At 38.5% G+C, this 19,132-nt stretch overlaps 1 protein-coding gene across 6 annotated transcripts in view; it reads right to left on the bottom strand.

Annotated features, from left to right (window-relative positions):
* DIP2C (DIP2 acetate--CoA ligase C (putative)) overlaps positions 1–19,132 on the bottom strand; it is a 292,787-nt gene that overhangs the window by 33,476 nt on the left and 240,179 nt on the right. For all 6 annotated transcript variants that reach the window (XM_090143116.1, XM_090143115.1, XM_090143117.1 and 3 more), the window contains 6 exons: positions 18,076–18,197; positions 16,233–16,344; positions 16,012–16,121; positions 13,148–13,278; positions 4,073–4,241; positions 2,990–3,160 (listed from right to left, as the gene is read on the bottom strand). In XM_090143116.1, coding sequence (XP_089999242.1) covers positions 2,990–3,160; positions 4,073–4,241; positions 13,148–13,278; positions 16,012–16,121; positions 16,233–16,344; positions 18,076–18,197 — 815 coding nt within the window. The remainder of the gene's footprint in view (positions 1–2,989; positions 3,161–4,072; positions 4,242–13,147; positions 13,279–16,011; positions 16,122–16,232; positions 16,345–18,075; positions 18,198–19,132) is intronic.

The raw sequence follows: 19,132 nt of genomic DNA, 5'->3' as shown, positions 1-19,132 counted from the left end.
TATTCCTTCAGAGAGTTATCCAATTTTACAGTTTGTTGCAGTACACTCTCCTCATCCTCTTTACTGCTGAGCATGACTTTATATGGTAAGCAGCATCCCTTTGGAGTGCCCTAGCTGTGTCTTCTCCCAGCTTCCTGCACTCCCCCAGCCTACTTGCTGGGTAGAGGAGGCAGGCAGAGTGAGAATGTTGTGTGCCACTGTCCAGCAATACTGAGACCGCTGGTGTGTTATCAGCACTGTTTCAGTCACAGATATAAAGCACAGAATCAAAAGGGTTGGTATGAAAAAGTTAATTTCATCCCAGGCAAACCCAGTACAGCATTTTTTCCAGCAAGGCTTACTTGAAAGCCTGGGCATTGAATCTGGCTTAGCATCATCTTCCTGATTTTTTTATTTGTCCTGAGCAAATGACTTATCCCCTAGGTGAAGGTGCCACCATTTATGAACAGATTAGACTCCTGCAAGTCCAAAAAGGAGAATTTCATTAGTGGCAAGCAAACTTCTGATGATAACCTGTCTTTGTTTTCTTCATCTATGGTTGGACTAGATGATTTTAGCGTTCTTGGCCAAACTTAATAACTCTATGATCCACATGGACCAGAAGCCAGCCAGAATTCATGGTACTTTTCAAAAGTACTGCTGCCCAGGGGAGCTGGTGTACCCCATCCTGATCTGTCAGAAAAGTCACAGCAGTTGGCCATGGATGTAGGCCATAATTTCCTCCTTTTGTCTCCTCTGTAAAGACACCCAGCTGGCATTTCAAAATGGCTAACGAGACAGGAATGAATTAGAAAGCTAACTTTATCAAGTAACTAGCTCATTTTTCTTTGTTTTCCTTTTGCATTTAAAGGAAAGCAAGAGTCAGCCTTGCTACCTGCTATGCTCCTCCCAGTGAGCTGTTTCAATTTGCTTGGATTGCTGACTGGGAAAACACACCAACGTGCACCTGCTAACTGGGCTACACTGGTTCCTTCTGAATTGTGCTGTCTCAGGTCAGAAGATTTTGAGATGTCCTCTCAGCCTTGTCACTGAACAGCAGTCTAAGTACAGGGAAAGAAATAAAAGAGGCCTGTATCCTTGAAAAGAAACATTAAGTAGAAGAGAACTTAAAAATTCAGTCAGTGTGTCTTTATTCTAAACCCACAACTGAAATATATGGAAGACTGCTGCTCGAGTTCATTCAAGTTTCTGACCTAAAGGATCTATTTTTCTCTGAAGACCATTATTTGTTAAGGTTTTGTTGTTGTTCTTTTGTTTGTTTGAGAAAAGATTCTCTGTTCTGAAGGATCCAGTGGTTACTTTTGAGACAACAGGAGATTTTCATGAATGTTTATTCTTTCAGAATACTTATGGCAGCAATTACAGAATTTCAAACTACAGAACTCTACCTCTGGGACACAGTAGGACTTTCAACTCTGCTCAATTTTGCCTTGTCATCTGTTTGATGATAATAATTAAAGTTGCCCTGGGCCAAAGGGATATTGTGCTGACAGTCAGAGAGAAAGCAGTATTGGAGAAGTGGCATATCTCTTGCATTCATTTTCTGATAGGTTTAACAACAATGCTGAGCAGGGCAAGAATTCAGGCCCACATAACACAAAGAAATAATGGTGTGTACTGAACCCATCCCCTGTATTTGTCACATTTTTCTGGATAAAATAATGGATGACAATCAGGGAAATCAGAATTGCCGTATTTGTAGTGTCACTGGGAAGATCTGGTTCTATCTTCCAGATCAAAGTATGTATGTATGTCACATGCTTAAGAAATTCCTTGGCGTAAATGAAGGATAACTGCCAGATGTAAAACACAGGACACACCACAGAGTAGAGGCCAGTTATACTGGGCAGACAGTGACCCTGAAGAGGTGAGAGACATGGCAGGTAACTAAATGGGTATGGAACTTCCCAGCCAGTGCAGAAGATTTCTCCTGTATGACTTTAAAAGGTTATAAATTGGTAATTATGTTATATCAGAATGAGACACCTGTGGCATTATTATGAGAGAAGTATGTAAATTCTGATACCAGAGTTGGAAGGACAGGACGAGATCAGGATTCATAAAAATGAGAGAGATCAGGAAGAAAGTCTTAAGGTTCTTTATCTATTTATCAAAGACTAAGCTGTGTAGTAAAGTCAAGATAGAAATGAAATTCTTTATTCTAGATTAGAAACATGTAATAAAATAAAAATTGGTGGAACATAAGGTCACATAAATTCACATTAGAAATAAGGCAAAAATAATTCAAAATAGGACACCTTATAGAAAGGCAAGTTTACTGTCATCACTTGGAGTCCTTAAAGACAAAATGATATGCTATAGTTCAGACAAAAGCTATTAGCTTAATGTAGCTATCACTACTATCACTGGCTGAAAAGCTAGAAGCTATTAAAAAATTCAGATCAGATAGTTGCAGTGCTCCATCTGTCCTTAGAATCACGATTTGATAAAGATTCCTGGCGATTGCAAGTTAAATCCCGTATTATCCGTGTTTACTTTCTTTTGATTAGTGAACAAAGCAGAATGAAAATGCTGCAAAGTAATGTTCCATTGTAAGCAATAAATTGCATGCAGAAAATATGTATACAGTTATCAGTAAGAATTGGAGTTATTTTCTGAACAGAAGAAATCAATTTTGTAATATATTAAAAGTAAGCGCTTGCAAACAGGATTTTCCATTATATGACCAAATACTATTTCTGGAGTAGAGAGTACACATTGTGCCACTACCATGCATTTTTCTGAATTACGCTATTAATGGGCAGGATAAATGCTATGAATGCAACATAAAAAGGATGAATACAGTTCCCTATCAAAGTAACAGAAGTTACTACCTGGATATGGAAGAAGAACATTACGTACTAAGTGCATATTCTTAATATGTCTACAAAGAAGCAGCCAAAGGGAATCCAATGAATGTTTCTTAGTGAGAAACACTTTCTCTGAGCAACTATTAATTAATTGGAGCTTAAGGAGTGACAAATCTTACCTGCAAACATATGGCCAGGTTAACTCTACAGCCGAGTGATGTGCTGACTGCCCGTGGATGGAGGCCAAGGTCTTTAAATAATTTTGAAAATGACTGAGTAAGGGCTATCCGAGGTCGTTCTTCAGCCACTACTACACATGTCCGTACACGTGAAAGGTCCAGACCTCTTGCCTAAAAAGAAGATAAAATGTTAACAAAGGCCCCAGGTGGGCAGATTTAGAGAAAAAAGGTCAGCAGCACTTTCAAGAAGAAAAGAGGTAGAAATGCCGGTTTAACTTCAATCTTTCCTTGGAGCTGGATGGCCAGATGACAGTCTAATAGCTGTAGAAGAGTAGACATACATGCTTGGCATTTCAATGTGAACATCTAGGAAGAGTTGGGCATGCTCCTTCGGTAGGGAGGCAAGGCTATTTTGCAGTATTAATTCAGAATGCCATTTAATAACAGCAAAGAGGCAGCATTTCCTAGCCTTAGAGAAACTGATTAGGAAATTATTCACTGAGGATGGTAAGGGCTGGAGATAATGTAAATGTCAGTACTCGAGATCTAATTATTTCAGTAACATATTGGAAATTCTAGATGATTTCAGAAGCATAACTGTCTACCTGGTTTTTCATTTTGGCTTGAAAAAAAAAAACCCAGAAGATACATCCTCATTCTCCATATAGTACTTCTACATATGCAATTATTTAACTATTAGAGCCATGGCCAAATAAGTACCTCGTATAATGATGGAATTCATAATACACAATAACCAATATACAATGTATTACTCCTCAGTTATCATGGACTTTTGCACCTCTGTTTTTCAACATATGCCTGTTAACACAGACCGCAACACAGATCAGAAAGCTTAGGTAAATAAAAGCTTTTCCTTGATGTTCAAAAGCCCTCTGATCTGAAACACAAGGACTAACATTAATACACAGCCTTTGGCAAAGAATAATAATCATTTCTGTGGATGCTGCCCTTGCCCTTCAACCATTTCCTTCTCAGTGCATATGTTTAGCACAGCCACTATTGGCAGCGAAGACTCAAGCACTGTGTGCATTGCAGATGGTGCCGAAGGACCGAACCACTCACCTTCAGTGATTCTGTTTGTGAACCGAGTCCCTTAGTACAAAGCTCCATGACCGAATAGGAACAAAAAGTGTCTCTCACTTTGTACTGACTCACAGCAAGAAGCCACAGAGCAGGATTGGTCTCCAGTTCTGAGGGAGGAATCAGAATAGACTGGTGTCCTGAATAAACGCTGTAAAGATACAAGATTTGTTAACACGTGCTTAGTGCCCGTGCTTGCAGATGTTTACAAGCTATGTGGTGCTGGAACATAACGATCATCAAAGTACACACGGATCCATGGTAATGCTTTGCAGTGTTCTACAGGCCCAGTAGTTTAACACAGGCCAAGTTCTGCCTTTTGCTGAACGTTCAGAACCTCTGAGGACACAAGAGGACCGCAGGCAGAACGTGCTCCACAAATACTACTTAACTCAAAATGCCAGTGGACCTTGCTGTTAGAACTGTACCAAAGAGAGCAAAATAGCTGGGTTATTGACGGTGCTAATAAACAGCATTATGATATCAACAGAAATTATGTGTTGCCTACAAATAATTAAGATTGAATAATTACCATTTTAAGATACCTTGATTAAAAGAGTACTTGATTACTTAACATGGAAATAACATCTCTCCTGCTGAGGCAAGCAAGTGGATCGCAATCATTTTCAAAGGAGTAAATCTGTCCCCAGTTTAATAATACCTGGGGCTTTAAATTTCTACTGTGAAAGTTTTATGAACTTTTAAAACCCAAATATCCTACATCTTCTGTTTATTGGATACCCAGGGAGCACCAGTGTTGAGAAATGGCAATTACAAGGGTCCTGGAAGGAAATAATTATGTCAGAGCTAACTTCTGTGCTATCCAAGATTGTACCCAAGGGAAAGAAAATCCCAGTTTGATGTCTTTATTTCCTATGGGTCCTACGTTGTTCACTCATCTCAGACAGGCTGATGTACCATCACTTTTACAGGCTCTTTCACATCTTAATCCATGATTTGTAGATACTTCAGAACATCATCTGAACTATCAGGTGATCACTGATCAGAACAGTCACAGCATAAACCCCCAAATCACAAAAATTCTGAAAAAGGACTGTAAAGCCCCAGAGATTTATGATGCACAGGAGAGAAATTCATTTGTCACTTGAAAAACTGAAATGCCACTTTGCTAAAATAAAGACGTCATTTTCTAATCCAAGAGCCCGAGGTAGGACACAAAATGGTTCTGTATTTTCAGGAATTTGAGCACCTCCGTAACATTTCACATTAGGAAGAAGATACACATCATGCAGTTTTTGAACATGTGATGCTCACACAATTTCCATTCTTGGCAAGTGAGTGCCTCCCACTCCTACACCTAAGATCAAAGTGCTTTCAAAAGTTGTGCAGTTTGGCATGATCTGTGTGCAACTTGGATGCCTTTACATCTAACATACATAGACATAAAAGGTGTACAAGTCCACCCCCAGTAAAAAGTAATAAACCAAACTGTTTAGGTCTACTGGAGTAGGAGCCAGAAGATGTCACAGAGTATGTATGAACCACAGTTCAAATAATTTCATTTATCATACAATAAAATTTTGACTCTGACTGCTTGTCCACATTTACGCCACTCTTCATGATGCATGAGCTGTGAGTTGCCACAAAGAGACGTGTTCTCAGATGGATCTGACACAACTACTTTAGCACTGGACAGTCAAATGAAGCGTTATGCTTTCATGCTGCTTTCATGGAATCAGAATAAAGTACGACTGAACCCTGAGTATGCATTTCATAAGTCCGTGGAAAGAGACATTGGCAAAGCTACCAAAGCCTGAAAAGAGTGTGCCCTGAGTTCAGCTGACACATCAAACCCAGCGAGGGAGCAGTAACAGATTTTACTATAAATACCACTTCACTCTTTCTTTCTCAGCCAATTCCATTAGGTTTTTCAGGGAGTATTAAAGGGCTTTAGTTCCTTGCAAATTTAATATTAGTGCCCCACAGACAATCAAGGTGTGTGATCTGTCCAGTACATACACAATTCTTACACGTGAGAAGCTGTAACCAGAAGAGTAAGATCCTGGGATGGGCTCCAACCTGTACAAATATTAGATTTGGTATCAAACTCTTCCCCCTCCCTGAACTCTTCTGGTTGCTGCAACCACTATCAGGAGAAAAAACAACACAATCCTGCACAACAAGAAACATGTTGCCAGGGGACAAGTATGAGAGAATTATCAGACTGTTCAGTGCCACACTAATATCTCATAAAAGCCACTTAATCACCTGGGCAGAACATTCCAAAATAATAATTAAAAAAAAAACAAGCAAAAGAACAAACTGTAATGGAAAGTGTTTGCATCTACTCCAGAGTAATAAGGGAGACGAACACTGCCCTGCTTTTTCAGTAGGAGAATCGAACACTGATTCCAAGTGCAGCTTACCAGGAAACAATCCAAAACGATAGAATTTGGGAATATAGACTTATAATAGTGGCAAGTCTTCCCTTGTCCTCAGCAACACTAATGAGAGGGGTGACTGCCTCCCCATCTTGATAACTCAAGCTGGACAAATATGAAATGCTCTTTTGCTCACTCTTAATCTCCCACCATGAGCCATGCAGCACCGTTAGGGAACCTGGATTTGGATGCACAATTACCCCATCTTCTCCAGACTGTGGGAAACCACCACACGTACAATCAGATCAGACAACAACATGCTCTGACTGCAAACATCACTCTGTTCAGACAGATAAATAAAGATACTACTGGCACCTTTTCTTAGTTTTATAACCCCTCAGAAATACTAAAGAGTTTAGAATTGAAATGCAGAGCAGAAGGGAGGAAACTATCTATGGTGCAGAATCTCAGATGTGTGCTGTTCTTGTATACAGACAACATAAACCTACAGAAAGATGATACCATGCCTGGAAATGGATAATCAGCACAGATTTTGCCTACTTAGCTGCAGTTTAATAAGCCATGCACATCACCTGGTCCGCTACAGCAGTTGGTGGAGCTAAGAGAGGTATTACAAAGACACTCTTCTGGGGGGAATGTGCCAGTTCCACAGGTGAACTGGTTTATGCAGCACCTGGCCATCATGATGTCAGGCAGGACTTGGCTCACCTCCCTGAATTAATCTCAGAAGCACAGTGCAGGTTTTGTGAATCACTCAAGCAACAAAACATTCCTGGTAGCCACATATCCTTGCAATTTTTCAGACATTATGCTTCCACATTAACCCCAGAGATGCTGACACCAACGTTCTGGTGCAGAGAAGCTGAGGAAGAAAAGATCCTCCCTTGTATTGCTAGCTAAAGCTTGTCTACCACTCTGGTGCTTTCAAACAATTCTGGAGCGTTACAGGATGTTTACTCAGTATGAAAACCAACACGCAGAGGACTATGTGCTTGAGCAGAGTACAGTTGTGGAAGGATGCTGCATAAAGCCTGATATGGTCTCAAGCCTATAGAAACTTTTGTCAGTGTTGTCTCTGCGTAACTCTAGGTATAGTAGAGATGTGTTGAAGGTATACATGTGGTGGATTTAATCCCCAAAACAAAGAAAGGAACAAACAGAGCCATCTCACCTTAATGAAAGAAAGATGGGTTGCTATGCTGTCTCTTTGCTGGTACGAGAAGGAACAGCACTGTGAACACTGTAGCCTCAGATGGGATATTAAGAAAACTTAGGGGTTTAAATATAAATTCTGGAAATTAAAATCACCATTCTGAAACTGGAACAGCATACGAGGTATCAGAGTAAGAGCAATTTCAAAATTTAGTTCTATAAGCACTGGAAAGGAACTGAAACAAGATCATTTATTCCACTTCTGTAGAAATCTGTTGCCATGAGAATAACTCTGTCTCCAGATGTCTTATAACAGGAGCAGACACAGTGCAGAACTGCAGAGGCTTTCTGACAGACCAGGACATCTGTTTATCAGTCTCCATCACTTTTAGGAGTAGGCAAGAAAAGAAGACAAAAAAGGAGAGCATCCCTGCATCACCTTGTGAAAGTGACTTTTGGGACGCAGATGCAGAATGAAATGCTATTGTGGCTGAGATGGGAGATCATCATTTAGAAATGCTGTCCTCCTTCAGGGGATAGAGAGGAATAGAGTATTCAGGTGGGGAACAAAGCCTTGGATTTTGGCAGTTAGTGAAAAGCCTTGTCTGCCTGCACTGAGCAAGGGCTGCCCAAGGACAAGAATTCTCCAGGTAAATGCACCACAGTGTATTTTGCTATGATGGCACCATCTGATCACAACTCTGGTTCCATGGCCTGGCAGGCTGCTTGGCAGCATACAGAGATGCTTGGAAGGACATCTTGGCAATTAACTGTTCTATTGAACCAAAGATTTACCCCATGTTGTGCTAAGGCCGATTGACAATAAAGTCTGAGGTTTTATTACAGTTCCAAAAAAATTCAGCAGGGCAATAAATGTTGACAAATGGCAACTGCAGTTTGGAACTGTATTCTGGCAGGCTATTAACTTGCTGCTGCCATCACTTCTGGTGTCCTTCTCAGGTGATATTAGCTGCTTTTCTAGCTGCAGGAGGTGGGTAGATACAATCAAGTCTTACTAGTATATGCATTTCATTTCTGCATTTCTAGGGTGATATTTTGCTCTAGGTGATGCAGGACAGATATGGGTATTTTGCAATCGATGGCATTTGGTTGGGCCTAAAACAATTCAGTTGCCTTGCAAATACTTCAGATTTTGAGTCAGCAAGCTGAGGGAATCCGAATGGGACTGAGGGAAAACCTCCACAATCATGTGGACCAGAGCTGGTAGGCCACAGGGAAGACTGTCTGGGTATATAATCTCACCTAGGCATCATAGGACTTGGGCCTATCTCAGCATCATTCCAAAACAAAGAGCCTTTATCTGAATACCTTTGTTTCCACTTTGTATTAGGGAAAAAAAAAAAAAAAAAAGCAGCTGAGAACAGCAATCTTGCCTGGAACAAATGTTTCCCACAGACCTCTGGTGATGCCTTCAAATCTTGCCTAATTCCCCCAAAAGTCTGCACACAGAGCTCACCCCATCTGAGATTAGCTGGATGTTACTGACATCAATGTCATTTCTATGGGTACTGGCATTAGAAACACCCTGATGTAGGCAGAAGTTAAGTATGACCAGCCTAGTTCACTGCAGTTCTGTAAGTATTTGTTAGCCACTGCTTAGCCTTGGGCCTACCCCAGTTACTCATACATGTTAATTTTTGCACCTTCAGTCAGGTGCAAAGTCAGTGGAGATAATCTGCTGTGTTCATATATCAGGATAATGAAGGGCTTTCAGTTGCTCTTGAACCTTCTATATTTAAGGTAGGTTTAAGAGACCTAGTGCAATGGAGAGAAAATGCAAATTGCCCCTTCCACAAATTGCCAATAGCCATAGGAAACTGGCACACTCCTGTGTGTGGCAGATGTACTGTTAGATTCCTGAACCATCTATGTACTTTGCAATCATTGAGAGATGGCTATGTCCATATCCTGCATTTTCCATGCCAGTATATTCTTTTCTGATGTGGCATTTGGTCCTCTTTATGTAAACCAGCCTTTAATTTTGTATGTGTAGGCTGGAAATAGGGTGAAATTCTCATGCCTGGCAGATATCTTAAGGTTAGCCTGACACACCAAAGTTCTGTAAACTGCAATTCTCCTGCTAATGTTGTGATCCCTTCCTTCCATCTTGCACAACCCCACCTGTTTGTGTAACAAGAAACCTTAAGGTCTCCTGTTGCAGAAACTACTCTGCTACACCACTGGGTGCCTGTGGCTATGGATTGAGCAGCAGGAGTGGGACAGAAGGAAGCCACTTCATCACATCTTACCTGGAAACCTTACCCAGGACAATTTCATAGCACCTACACTGACCAGGTGGCCACTGTGGACTGGAAAGTCCAGTTCCTCTGGTCTATTTTGAGCCTTATTGACTTAGACTATTATAATCACAGTTTCTGAGTGTTACTAATTTATAATTTATTTAAAATCATGAATTTTGTTAATTTTCATTTCAGAATAATCCTGTTTTTCAGTATAGAACCATACTGTGAGTACAATGGAGGAAGAATTCTTATTCATTGCATCACTCAGCAACTATCAATTAAGTATATCTTTACCAATCAACTGTAGAACTTTCTATTCTGCTCCACAGTAATCAGCATTAAGACTGGGACATCTTAATTTAAGGAAATGTTTCTGAGCAGTTGGGTTTAGTTTCATTTATTTTTACACTGAAAGACATTTACAACTTTTAAAGAATATGATACGTGATATTCAGTGCAAGGAAAGTTAGAACATTCTGATTACCCTCTCAGAATGGATAAATAACACTATTAAAGAAAAAAATGAAACAATAAAATAAAATATTTTTTAATTGAGTCATCAGTAACAAACTGTTAACATTAGAAGGTTTGGATTTACAAACTCACATAGTGCTGATGACGTTCTGTTCTGTGACAAAGGTTCCAAGGAAACCCTGCTGGAGCATGCAGCCAGTTTAGAGGGAAATCAGTGGTAAATCCCCCTTTTTTTTTAAATGTATTGCTCTGCTTTGCAAGGTTTCTTTTCTTTATTATTTTATACCTTTTAGGCCATAAAATAATAAATAAATCTTAAAAAACTTTGCAAAACTATGCAATATATTCCAAACTTACCAAAGAGCTGGCTCCATGCTCCAACAGCTTTCCTAAGCAGCTCTGACCTCACAGATCAGTATATTCTGGGGCACTGCATAGTAGCAGGCCAGAACAGTGTTTAAGCACCTACAATAAGGACAAAACATGAGTTTTTCTTTCATTGCTCAGTCAATGCTTCCTTCAGTCTAGTTAACAAAGGGATTCAAATGTACTCCTCATTTTATCTGCAATCACTAGAGTTGGTTGCTTTCTCTTCCTGCTGGGTTCCTAAAACAAAAAGTTCCTATTTAACTCTCAAAACCCCACAGCTGATGAAAAATTGAAGATCTTACTTCGTTTCCATGTGCCACAAGAAGTATTAATTTAGCTAATGGGACTGGTGACAGACAACCTTAGCTTTCCAGTAGAATTCTCTGAGGTAGAATCTGGGCTGAAAAACGTTGGAAAGTATTTTGATATGGCAAACTACAAAGATTAAAATGCTAAGTTGCAAAGTTTTAAGTTATAGAAAGTAAGATTCTAATAAGCTCCAGGTTGTATTTTTTTGCTATTACAGAACACATCAAATAATATCCATTTCTAAAATAGTAATGAAATGGAAATTAAGTTTGTAAGAAGAATTAATGAAGCCGTATCTGATGTCAACTTTCTCTAAATGACAGTCACAGTTCAAGCAGCCTGCAATCTTTCTGGTTTTACAGGAAAAGAATCAGTGACAAAGAAGAGATTGACACAATGGTTCACAAGATTAGAGTGTTGCCCTGATTTCAGTTCCTTCAGCTCCTTCTTTTCCTTTCTTATCTTTGAAAATGGTATGAAATCTTCTATTTTATAGAATACCACAGACCTCGATTCTTTCTCCCAGAGGTCTGCTGCCTTGTTCATGGTCAAAATTCTGCAAAAGGCTGACATTATCATTATTGGTAAGGACCTAAGGACAGCAAATGCTTGCTCATTCCAAATACTGTTCTATGGAATAAACAATTTCTGTATTGATAAGTTTTGCAGACACCACAACGTACTCAGTTTTTTGGCACATCAACATTTATCTGTGCTCTATGGTTATATAATGATGTTACATAGATGTTATTACTGGATATTCCATGTTACACATTACCCCATTCTCCTTAGCTGAATTGTCCCATAGCGCTCTACAGTCCTTTCATGGTCTTAACTCACTGAATGCATCTCTTTAGCTTTGCCAATGAATCTGACAGCTCAGCACAGGAAAGGCCTAACAGTGCTGACACATGAAACTATAGAATAAATATGCAGCTAACTTCAAAATATATTTTTAAAATTAATTTATAGAGTGATTTAATTAAAATCTCAACATTGTAGAAATGTTTTTTTGAATCTTCAGTATTTTTGTACTACAAAAACAAGAAACGGGAATAACACTTTTTCAAAACAAAAAATAGTATTAGGGCAAGTATAGTTTAAATTAAAGACTACTGATCAAGAATGAATAGGATAATAAATACTGTTAAGCTTTGGCCCACTTCATACTTAATAACAAATGTTTAAAAGGCAAGGGCAATGATAATGCCAATAGAGTGCTTTTAAATGAGCAATACTTGCTGAAAATAAATTGCTGTAGCAGTTCATAGATAATGTTTCTTTCAAATATGTATTAAATTGGTAAAATGCTTATCCAGAGCTGCAATACTTTTATTGCCCTTGGGTTATCTTAATTTCAGTAACTAAAACCAGCAGTACTGTTAATACCAAAGAAATTTCCATGGATAAAGATGCTGGACTATTACAGCCTCTACTATGTCTTCATAAAACTGTGCTCCATTAACATTCCCATAGCTTGTCCTTTCTGCCTCTACATCAAGTCAGCTATCTTAGAAAAATCAAAAGAAGAAGAATTAAAAAAATCAATGGAACTGCTTTCAGTGCTGAACTGTAACCTCCCTGGAGCATAAAGATTGACAGAATTGTTAAATTTCTAAAATTCCTCTTCATAAAAAAGCTGATTCACATTTAACTAGAAATATTTTTATAGCTTTGCTGTTGCCATAGAAGTACCTTCTGTAATAAAACACTCTTACACAACTCTATAAAAAATCACATCCATATGTCTCACAAATGAGGAAGTCCTCCAATATCCACTTGTGCTTTCAGATTACAGACTGAAAAAGAGGAAACCAGGAAGCCACTTCCTTAAAACTACCTTGGTAAAGTACTGTCTTCATCAAATAAAACTAGTCAGACCTGGAAGAGAGAGCAGGAAAACAGCAGGAGTTCAATGAACAGGCACGCTGATGCTCTGCACTCCTCAGCCTTAAATACCTACAGCCATGCCCCACTCAAGGCAACTGTATTCTCCATACAGCATTCTCCATTCAGCTTCTAATTGCCTGTGTTATTCCCAGAGGTACTACCTGTTCATCCTTTCCTGATTGTTGTGTTATAGTACTATGGAAGTGATATTTCAAAAGATTGAGAAGAAACCTCACCTGCAGAGGCACCAGAGGACAAACCCAAGTCCACAGTACGGATCCAGACAGATAGCAACTTCTCTGGAGGGATAAAGCTCACACTGCAGCTTAATAGAACGACAAAAGGCACTAGTGGCTGCATGAGACATCTGAAAGACAATAGAAAAGTAATTAAAATGATCAACTATATCATTCAGAAGACTCATTCCCAAACTGAGCTAAGTGTTTAAATCAGTTACAGGACGAAGAAAACAGATATTGACTTTGTCCTCAGTGTAAATACACATGTAATTTATAACTAAGAAAACAAACTTTCCTTCAAGAGGACATCCAAATAACCATGACAGGGATGGAGAGACAGAAAGAATGACAATTTTGAAGTGACTGAGGGAGAAAGCTGTGTGTGGTTTAAAGATGCGCTTCAAGCTGTATGCAAACCTAATGATAATGAGCTAAACTTTCTGGAGGAACAAAGGAATGAATGACTGCAGGACACGAATGTAATTTGAAGTACTCTGTTGATCTTCAGTCATATATTTCAAAGTACATACTTATACAATAACGACAGAATATTGTCAATACACTTCTTAAATTAGAGAGGTTTTTGTATGCAAAATGGTAGTAAGAAGCAAATCATTCAGCAGCCTCCAATAGACAGTAAACATTCTTGTTAACCAGCTCCTAGCTGAGAAACAGGCTTTTTGTTTCTTTGTTTAATCTTGAGAGCTCTCCAAGATAAAGCCAGTGAAAAAAAGAAACAAAAACACCCATCAAAAAGATATTTTTCTGATGCACTCTTTCTAGTAATTTTAAATCTCCTTACTGACAACACCTACTGTGTTAGGATGTTTCCCACAGACTCACCCATTCTGGCTTAGAAATTCAAACTACAGTGGGAACATAATAACTTATTTTAATTCTTGTCCTCTCTGCTAATAACCAGAAGCACACCTGTGTTAGAAGGACAGCCTAGATAGGATTTAATTCATCTAACTTTTGATCTCTGCTACATATTGGCCTAGTTTCCTTAAACACTATCACAGTCAGCAGAGGAGATCAAGCACCTGATAGGTAAAATTTATTTGGTCCTTAATAAATAGAATAAAGTCACTCAAGAAGTGACTTTTTCTCTGCTGTCTGTGAATGCCATAACTGAAGCTGGACATGCTCCAAAATGATGCACTATGACCAGCTCAAAACAGGTGTCCACACTGAATGACTGCAGTTTGGAGATTAATTCTTCTCTAGCTCAATCAAGATCATTTTTTTCCACAGAGGATTAAACTGAACTCTGCGGGAAAACAACTGCTGTTATTCTGTGATTTTTTACACCTTAGTGGGTTCAAGCTAGGGAAAAAGTTGAGAGCAAACCTACATGGAATTTACTACTTCCAAAGTGACTATAAAACATCTAACAGCTTTTCAGAAGCCATGTAAATTGTTTAGCCATTGTTTTTGATTAATCACCACTGCATTAAGACAAGCCTTGCGGCCTCTGGTGATCCATCCATAATTAATTTATCACTGGCAATGATCTAGTTGATGGCACTATTTATATAAACTTGCTGATTTAGCAATTTGGAGGGTTTATGACTCAGATATCTGGGGCTAATCAAGAATTCCATGAGATATTTATCTGTATTTCCTTTTAGCCACATTAAGTTCTTCACCTTGCCCTAGCCCTGACTATCTTTAAAGCTCTCCCAATATTGACTTTGTATAATTAGTAGTCAGTTCCACAGGTGTGATAAGGTGGAATTCAGATATGATTTAATATAGATGAGAATGTCTCAAACAATCATTTAAGACTCCCTGTTGAGGAAATGAAGACTTAAATGACATTCACCCCCATTCAAAAATAGATGGTCAAATAAACCAGAGGAATTATGCTCTGAAAGTCTCTGCTCCTATCTGTTGAGTATTGAGGAGCTCAAGGACTAGTCCATGTCTAGTAGGTATAGTAGCTCATGATCTCAAGTTAGATGATATCAAACTTCTAGGAGCGTCTGATACATAACCATTAGCCAGCTCAGCCATTAGCCATTAGTCAACCCTGGGCAGATCACTTCACTTTGTGCTTCAAATTTTTCATCTAAGAACTGGGTAAATAAAGCTTTCTTTTTTATAGTTTTGTTTGTTTACAGTTTCTGAAAATAGATGGATGATGTCAAAGTCATCACAGTCCTTGGATATGCAACAGATAGGAGTAAGGAAGTAACAGATAATAAATAATACGAGAGGAATTCTACCTCTGCCTGCATTGCTGAAACCAACATTGGAATAATACATGTTACAAGCCAGAAAAATCAGCTTTGATAAACTGTGTTGAAATGTTGGAGGAAATGTCAGAATAGAGATTTAAAGATCTCAACATGCCAAAGTTTATCAAGCAAATACATAAACACATTGTTTGCTGATTACAATAATGTTTTACAAGGTAAATATACCAGAAATGTAACAGTTCCCATAATTAAATGAAGAAGAGAATATTCAAACCAATGGCCAGCAGTTAGGCTGCAATGAGGAACAAACAATAGATGGGTACTGCAGCAAGTTAGAAGAGGGATGACCAAATCTCATTTCCTTCATAAAATAGAACGAATAGATGCTTCTGTTAAAGTATATTTCAGGCAGACAAGCTATTAGGCTATCTGCAGGCATGCCAGAGCAGGAGAAGAGCTAAAAACTTCCTGCAGACTGGATAGCTATATGGAAAAGCCAATAAAACCAATTTAAAGTAATCAAATAATGACTGTAAGGGAGGAAGCAATTCAACTTCTATTACCAAAAATCAATAGAATTTACAAATATGCAGCGATGTACTTACTACCTGCCAGCCACGCATGGGAGCAGGAATGCCAACTGTTAAAAGAAGCTCCTACCTTTACCCCTGCTAGCATTCCAGTTGTGGAGACACTGAAGTCTAGGTAAGCAAGCGTTTCAGGGTTTGAAGGTTTGTAGATCTGTGCAGGCCGTTTCTTTGGCAAGTCATCTAGTGAAAATAAAGAATGAATGGACGTATCTTACTCCAGTGACAGAAAGACCTCTCAATGCTTGACAAATAATGACAAAAAGAGAGCAGAGCCTTAGCCTTGGCACTCACCTGTATCTAGTACTGGAGGCCACGTTCTGACATCCACTGCCGCTGCTGCCTCTCGCGACCGTAACAATTTACATATTAATTGTGTAGTCATTAAGCAAGCAGAGCGGCTCACCTAGGAATTTAACAAACAAATAATAACACAATGGGATGCTGATTAATTCTTCTAAAAAATGAGCAAGACCATGATTTGTTTTGTGTCGGAACAGGACACAGATATAGTAGTCTTATATTTTCTAATCAGGAGGTGGAAAGATCCACAAAAAATTCAGCTCACAAAGCAGACAAAGCCATACGAGTTTTACAAATTACATTAAAATTCCACTTTGAGCAGAGTACTGTAATGAAACTAAAGGCACCTTAACAGTGAGAATGCAGCTTTTCCAGTGCATTATATCACTTATCAACCCAGGATGCCAGTACAGAAGACTGTGACCAGAACATTTCCTATATCATGATAATATATCTTGGTTTATAAACAATATTTTAACATAAACCAAAACCTAGCCTGACACTTATATGAGCATTTTTACTATCTTTAGTCAATTTTATGTTAGCCATATATTCCTGATTCTAGTGTTGGTGATAAAGCATTGGGAATTCTTCTGATATTGTCAAAAGTAACACTAGACCAAAAATTGTGCAAGTTGCATTAAGAAAGGGAGAATTTACTGTAACTACCATCTGCTCTGAATTTTAGATGATTCATGCTGAAGCTGATCTCCTTTTTAAAAAAAATCTTATTAGCAACTACAAGAATATTTCTTTCCGATTGTAAAAACTCAGTATTTTAATTTCCACAAGGTTATCCCACTCCAAAATGAAAGAAAAAATTGTGCAAAACAGAGTTGAAAGTTTTTTAAGATTGGCATTAATATCACTAATAATTTCCAATATTTTATTTATAGTCAGTCTTGACTTTAAGTCTTGAAGAGACAATGCTTGCAAGTCAGCTTAGACCTGCCCTACTTGATTCAGTGAGAAACCAGTCAGGCCTGGTTCGTCTATTAAACATCAAAGGAGAAATGGGAGAAACAATATAACTCATTTTATATGACTTTAACAGCTTTTATATGACTTTAACAGCTGATGCTTAAAAACGCCAAGTGGCAAAACACCAAATAATGAGAATCCTGAAGACAACAGGTCATTTTCTCATACCTCTACTGACATTTTGAGGCATCTGACACAGTGAGGAAAGAACCAAATTATAACTATCTCTAGTTGAAATTATCAATACAATCAAATTTGTTTTAACTTCTGTAATGTCAGAGATTAGAATTCCATTCAACAGATTAGGAACACAATTACTTATTAGTATCAAAGATAAAATGTGATCAGATGAAGCCAAAATACCAAAATAAAGTATTAAATAAAAAGCCAGAGTAATACTTCCCCAGACAAAAGTAGAACCACCCACCAATATCTGCACAACATAACTTTGTAATTGCTTCAAACTGCAATTTGGGTTTGCAGAGTTCAGTATGAGCCAAGCTAAGCTTTCCATTGGGAAAAGCTTTTCCACTGGGACTTTTATCGATGTTGAATGTAGCATTGCCAAGTGGGGAACCCTACCATGCTTGGCATATTGCTAAATTTCCTGGATGGTGTAGTAAAACATTGACTGTGGAAGTCAGGAGGTTGCATGCTGTCAAACAGTGTTGACTCTGAAGCACACTGAAATCTTGGAATTCTGGAAGGAATACAACCCTTCAATCTATAATATCATCTATTTAACTGTAACTCATTATCACCCATTTAACAGTAACCCATTATACTGTTCCCAAATACTACACAAGCCCACTGCCCATTTCATCTGTTAGTGCACTTTCAGATGCCTGCTCACCTCCACAATCATCTTCACAGTAGGTAACGTCGTTGCTATGTTCTGGGGATGCGGAGGTCGAACTGTTATTGGCACACAGCCTGCATACAGGCAACCATAAAATGCAGCAATCAGGTCTATTCCTGCATGAAGAACAAAACAAAAATCCTCCCCTGAAAATCAAATCATTTAATCACAGACATCTATGTCAGCATAAATATTATTTGGGATTCAACTCAGAAGGTTAAATGTGTGACTAAGTCCTTTAACAGACTTCTTTTTCAGTCCCTTGTCAGTATTCGTTCAGCTTCACTGATTACTTTCAATTGCACTGTTCTCCTGAGCATGAAAAACCAGTGATGACACACAAAACTGAAGCCAGATATCATCATTTTGGTGAGCTCTACTTATATGACCAGGAAGTAACTGGTAAAAAGACTGATTTCTACCGATGAATTATCTTCCTAAATTTCACTTACACACAAATGAGTTTCAAGAAGGGGGGTGTCCCAGCAAAAGGATAAGGGAGTATTATGTTTGTTCCTATCAGTTGTATAAGGAACATCTGAAGATTTATTAGACATTTTCTTTCTCGTGCCACTTTTAACTTCAGACATACAGCTTTGACTTAACCTGAAATTTCAGAATCAAAAATGGAGCCTTGGCTTTGAATCCCTGCTCCTAACATAAAACTAAGCATTCCTCTATATAAATATTGACTGCAGGTGTCAGACTGCAGACACTTCAGGCCACAGAAAGAAGCTTAGCTGACAATAGCACAAAGACCCTGTGACTTCTGTTCAATGGTTCTTTCGTTCTGTACTCAGGCTGTGCCAAGATAACAACGGGGACTGTTTTACTCTCCCACAAGAAATAGATCTGGAGTACAGATAGTATCAGAGGAACAGTAAACCTATGATTTACGGAGGGCAAGTGAAATGCAGGAAATAAAACCTTAAGTTTAAAACACACATTTCTTTTGTGGAAAAGGTTTCCTCATATTAACCATTGAGAAATCACTTAAAAATGATAATGGTTTAACCATTATCTTACAGTCTCTTTCTACTGAAATATCACA

Source organism: Phasianus colchicus, chromosome 6, assembly GCF_987193195.1.
Source record: "Phasianus colchicus chromosome 6, bPhaCol1.hap1.1, whole genome shotgun sequence".
Classification (NCBI taxonomy): Eukaryota; Metazoa; Chordata; class Aves; order Galliformes; family Phasianidae; genus Phasianus; species Phasianus colchicus.
The sequence above is the reverse complement of the archived record's forward strand: the minus strand, read 5'-3'. Positions and strand labels throughout refer to the sequence as shown.